Source organism: Capricornis sumatraensis, chromosome 2 (genome assembly GCF_032405125.1).
Source record: "Capricornis sumatraensis isolate serow.1 chromosome 2, serow.2, whole genome shotgun sequence".
In the NCBI taxonomy this organism is placed as follows: Eukaryota; Metazoa; Chordata; class Mammalia; order Artiodactyla; family Bovidae; genus Capricornis; species Capricornis sumatraensis.
In genome coordinates, this window is record NC_091070.1 from 67,057,399 (window position 1) to 67,063,398 (window position 6,000).

General features: G+C 41.5%; 1 protein-coding gene across 1 annotated transcript in view; it reads right to left on the reverse strand.

Annotated features, from left to right (window-relative positions):
- EIF2AK4 (eukaryotic translation initiation factor 2 alpha kinase 4) overlaps nucleotides 1-6,000 on the reverse strand; it is a 101,831-nt gene extending 95,831 nt beyond the window's left edge. Inside the window, exon 1 of the mRNA XM_068966743.1 lies at nucleotides 5,857-6,000. Coding sequence (XP_068822844.1) covers nucleotides 5,857-6,000 — 144 coding nt within the window. The remainder of the gene's footprint in view (nucleotides 1-5,856) is intronic.

Here is a 6,000-nt window from a genome sequence, read left to right on the forward strand (position 1 = left end):
TTGAACAAATGTCAATGGTTACTTTATAGATTATTTTCTCGGCACAACTGCAGAAGGCTTTGTGCTTTCTCACGCTTCTCTCAAGAACAATAAGCACCTTAACATTCTTTCCAGCCAACTCAGCGGAAGAAAGGAAAGAACAAGTCAGAATCACAAAACTTAACTCTTTCATCCCGGGTCCATGACTGTGGAATGAGGAGAGGGGGCTAGGGCTATGCCTCCATTTTGTCAGTAATGCCTAAAACGGCTCCCGACAGAAAGGGACTGCTGAACAATGTTCAAATTACCATACAACTGCACTCATTTCACATCCCAGCAAGATCATGCTCAAAATCCTTCAAGCTAGGCTTCAGCAGTACATGAACCAGGAACTTCCAGATGTACAAGTGAATTTGGAAAAGGCAGAAGAACCAGAGATCAAATTGCCAACATATGCTGGACATAGAAGAAGCAAGAGAATTTCAAATAAACATCTACTTCTGCTTCATTGACTATGTTAAAGACTTTGACTGTGTGGATCACAACAAACTGTAGAATATTCTTAATGAGATGGGAATATCCCTGAGAAACCTGTCTGTTAGGACAAAAAGCAATAGTTAGAACTGGACATGGAACAATGGACTGGTTCAAAATTGGGAAAGAAAAACATCAAGGCTTCTATATTGTTACCCTGCTTATTTAACTTACATGTAGAGTACATCATGCAAAATGCCAGGCTGGATGAAGCACAAGCTGGAATCAAGACTGCCGGCAGAGACAGAAATACCAACAACCTCAGATAAGCAGATGATGCCACTTTAATGGCAGAAAGTGAAGAGGAACTACAGAGCCTCTTGATGAAGGTGAAAAAGGAGACTGAAAAATCTGGCTTAAAACTCAACATCCACAAAACTAAGATCATGCCATTTGGTCAGATCTCTTCACGGCAAATAGATGAGGAAAATGTGGAAACAGTGTCAGATTTCATTTTCTTGGGCTCCAAAATCACTGCAGATGGTGATTGCAGCCATGAAATTAAAAGATGCTTGCTCCCTGGAAGAATAGCTATGACAAACAGACAGTGTATTAAAAAGCAGAGACATCACTTTGCCAACAAAGTTCCATCTAGTCAAAACTATGGTTTTTCCAGCAGTCACGTACGGATGTGAGTGCTAGACAATAAAAAAGGCTGATCACCTAAGAATTGTTGCTTTCTAACTGTGGTGCTGGAGAAGACTCTTGAGAGTCCCTTGAACCACAAGATTAAACCAGTCAATCCTTAAGGAAATCAATCCTGAATATTCATTGAAAGGACTGATGCTGAAGCTGAAGCTCCAATACTTTGGCCACCTGATGCAAAGAACTGACACACCAGAAAAGACCCTGATGCTGGGAAAGAATGAAGGCGGGAGGAGAAGGGGGCAACAGAGGATGGGATAGTTGGATGACATCACTGACTCAACGGACATGAGTTTGAGCAAACTCAGGGAAAAAATGAAGGGCAGAGAAGCCTGGCATGCTGCAGTTCATGGAGTCACAAAGAGTCGGACAGGACTTAGTGACTGCACAACAATAACAACATTATTATAGTAAAAATGCCGGTGTAATTTTTTAACCAGGCAAGTTGACTCTAAAGTTCATAATGAAAAACCAAAGTAAAATTAGTCAGGAATATTCTGTAAATGATGACTACATTAAATACTAAACCTGGTTATAAATCTACAGTAATGAAAGCAATATGGTCATAGAACCTAAATAGATTTCTGGGATAGAGTGTCAAGAAATATACCCAAATACAGTTGGGAATGGAAGCGGGGTTCCCTGCATTGCAGGCAGATTTTTTACCAGCTGAGCAAGTAGGGAAGCGTATATTAAGCAAACAACCAAATAAAAATTGAGAGCTGTTTACCAGGCAGTAGGCATGTAGGTGTGAACAACAGTGAGAGACTTTATTTTTGGGGGCTCTAAAATTACTGCAGATGGTGACTGTAGCCATGAAATTAAAAGATGCTTGCTCCTTGGAAGAAAAACTATGACCAAACTAGACAGCATGTTAAAAAGCAGAGACATTACTTTGCCAACACAAGTCTATCTAGTCAAAGCTATGGTATTTCCCGTGGTCATGTATGGATGTGAGAGCTGGACTATAAAGAAAGCTAAGTGTTGAAGAATTGATGCTTTTGAACTGTGGTGTTGGAGAAGACTCTTGAGAATCCCTTGGACTGCAAGAATATCCAACCAGTCAATCCTAAAGGAAATCAGTCCTGAATATTCACTGGAAGGACTAACGCTGAAGCTGAAACTCCAAATCTGTGGCCAACTGATGCAAAGAACTAACTCACTGGAAAAGACCCTGATGCTGGGAAAGACTGAAAGCAGGAGGAGAAGGGGATGGACAGAGGATGAGATGGTTGGATGGCATCACCGACGTGATGGACATGAGTTTGAGTAGGCTCCAGGAGTTGGTGATGGACAGGGAAGCCTGGCATGCTGCAGTCCACGGGGTCACAAAGAGTCGGACACAACTGAGTGACTGAACCGAACTGATCCTTATGAAGCCAGTCTACCCTTATGCAATGCAAAGGTGGCATTTCACATTAGTGGAAAAGATTCATATTCAGAGGTAAGAACTTAACAAAAAAAGTTGAAGGAAGCCTTTAAAAAAGTCATGAAAGATTTAAAAGAAAGCCTTAAAGAATTCATTTTTGGTAACACTGGAGCAGGGAAAAAACAAACCACAGGGACCGTGTAACAACAATAAAGAAAAAAAGATCATTTTGACTATATTGACTATAAGTTTTTAAAAACTGTATAAATTACCTAAATATCAAAATGCATAATCATCAGGGAAAAATACTTTCAATATAATAACCTAAAATGCTAATTTTCTTAACACATAAATTAACATATAAATGGTATGCCTCAAGATATAAATAGCTCTGACAAATGAATGAGAAAATAGACAACAGAGTATAAAAATAAACTAAACAACATCAAAAAGTTCATAGAAAAAAAAACATGGCTTACAGACAAAGGTGGTCCTAATAACTTATAACTAAAGAAGTAAACATGTTTCATCTATTTATTGGCAAAGATGAAAAAGTCGGAGGTCTACAATGTTGGTGAAGATGTAGGTAAAGAAGTACTTATACACTATTGGTGGGCCCAGAAACAGAAGCAAGGTTTTAGGAGGGAGGTAATAGCTATCAAATTATAAATGAGCAGGCCTTTGGCTGACAGAAAAGTAGCCAAGATAATTAAGTTAACAATACATTTATAACTTCAGAGGAAATTCTATTTTAAACTAGCAATGAGTGTCCAAAATTTAGTATGTAAGACAATTTTTAGCATGTATTCCCAAAATGTTTCTTTATTAATGATATATATATGCTACTAAACGAAACTATACCTTATAATACATCTCCCAAAAAGAGTTTAAAAAACTTCAGATGTTTAAGAAATTAAAGTTTACTCAGGTCAATAATCTTGAGCTGAATTTACTGGCAGCAAATTTGGCCTGAACCGACATGAGGCTATTAATAGTCTTTATACATCCCATTGAGGGTGAACACTAATATTCACATGCTTCACTGTGCTTGATTCTGGATGCTGCTCCAGACATTGAGGGAAAGAAAGTGAAGCTGCTCAGTTGTGTCTCACTCTTTGCAAGCCCATGGACTGTAGCCTACCCTGCTCCTCCGTCCATGGAATTTTCCAGGCAAGAGTACTGGAGTGGGTTGCCATTTCCTTTTCCAGGGGATCTTCCTGACCCAGGGATCAAACTCGGTCTTCCGCATTGCAGGCAGACGCTTTACCATCTGAGCCACCAGGGAAGCCACTGAGGGAGGTACTAGATAAGTATGGAATGTGCACTCATGGCCACGAACACAAACACTTCCAATTCTGAAACCCATCAAGCCTCAGGGTTTGGATAAAGGATTGTGGACTTGAATAACCTTCCCCTAAAGATTGGCAAGTAAAAAGTACCTGTTGAATGATTACATTCTTTTAACTTTTTAAAACTTTTTTTAATTGAAGTATAGTTGATTTACAATGTTGTGTTAATTCCTGCTGTACAGCGAGTGACTCAGTTATACACATATATACACCCTTTATATTCTTTTCCATTATGTTTTATCCCAGGATACTGAATAGAGTTCCCTGTGCTATACAGGAGGATTTTGTTGTTCATCCATTCTATATGTAATAGTTTGCATCTACTAACCCCAAACTCCTAGTTTATCCCTTCCCCCTCCCCTCCCTCTTGGCAACCACAAGTCTGTTCTCCATGTTGAATGACTACCTTCTGATTCATCCTTATAACTACCAATTAGCTGCTTGTGGGGCCTAGCAAAGTGTTAAGGATATTTGCCCATGTACCTCAGGGTACAGCTATCTGAATTCTTCTACCTGCCTCTTACACTCTTGGTTTTATTTACTATACTATCTTGTTATAAAGGCTACCAGCCATAAATTGAGATTATCGGTATCCCCACAAGCAGTTCCTTGTTCTTTTCTGTTTTCTTGCAGTCTTAGGACCAGATAATTAAGCTGTGTAAACTAAATACAGTCTCTGAATGAAGTCTTAGGAGCTTTGTATTGAGTCCCAATGTACACTTTGTGACACATTTTAGTTACACTTCCTGGTTCTCAAGGGAATTGAGAAGTTACCAGATCACCAGAAAGTTACCTTACTCTTTTATTATAAGCATGTATGAAAGTGAAAGTGAAGTTGCTCAGTCCTGCTGACTCTTTGCGACCCCCTGGATAGTAGCCAGCACCAAGCTCCTCCATCCATGGGATTTTCAAGGCAAGAGTACTGGAGTGGGTTGCCATTTCCTTCTCCTAAGTATGTATAAGGGGAATATTAACATTTCTACTATTTCAGTCTTAATTCTTGAAATTAAGTACTAGGAAAGTAAGCTCCCTGAAGGATGAGGGTTTGGTTTGGTTTGTGCTGGACTATATTCTGAATACCTAGAACAATAAATAGTTAAGGAAGGAACACATTGGGTGAGAGGGAGAATGTTTTGCCCTGACAGCTCCAGAAGATCCTAGATATTGAGCAAATCCTGCATGTGCTGATAAAGTGCATGTTGTAAAAAGCCAAGACTTAAAGGCAGATGAAGAAAGGTACTACTTAAAAAAAAATACTATAGATAACAATAGTTTGGTAGATAATGCTTCAAGGATGAGGGAAAAAAACTGGATCAGCAGCTTAAAATGTGCCTTATTTCCAGACAAAAAGGAAACTATTTTAGCCAAATGCCATTTTAAAAGGTTTGGACTCAGCACACTCCCTCTTCATTACAGCTAAGAAGAATATATTCCATACTCTTGAAGGACAGGCACAGAGGAAAGTTCCTCCACACCGCACAACACAGTGAGGATGCCCGAGGGGTACAGAGTAATTACACGGCTAACAGTCCTGAACACATACCGGAGGGTGAGACTTCTGATTAAGGACATCAATAAGATCTGTGCAAGAGCCCTCAAAGCGTTCCCAAAGTTGCAATGGGTCCCCATGAATGCGCTGTCGTATCAAACCCAAGGAGACAAGACAGTAAGGAGGCAGGTATGTTATGGAACGTCAGGGGGAATAAGAAGCAAGGCCAGGTAAGACGGGAGCCGATTTAGGAGAAACGCTGTAAGAGAACTTGTCCCAGGCAGGGGTTCTGAAGACCCGCCGTGCGGCTGCGGGTGCAAGGACAAGAAGTGAGCGCGGGTGGATCGTAAGGGATGAAAGGGCTCCAGAATCCGAAGTGGGTGTCGGGTGTTCGCTTCCGGCAAGGCCGGACGGGCCTAGCCGGGGTAGATCGCGCCAAGGGAGGCTGGGCCGCAGCACGCCAGCCCCGACCAGACATGCCAAGTTCCTACCCGTCCGCGCGCGTCCGGCCGCAGGTCCTGGAAGTCGGCGCCATAGATGGCCTCCAGGGCCTGCAGCTCGTGGTCCTGTCGCTGCGGGTAGCTCTCCGGCGGTTCGTCCCGGCCACGCCCGGGGGCCCCGCGGCCCCCGGCCAT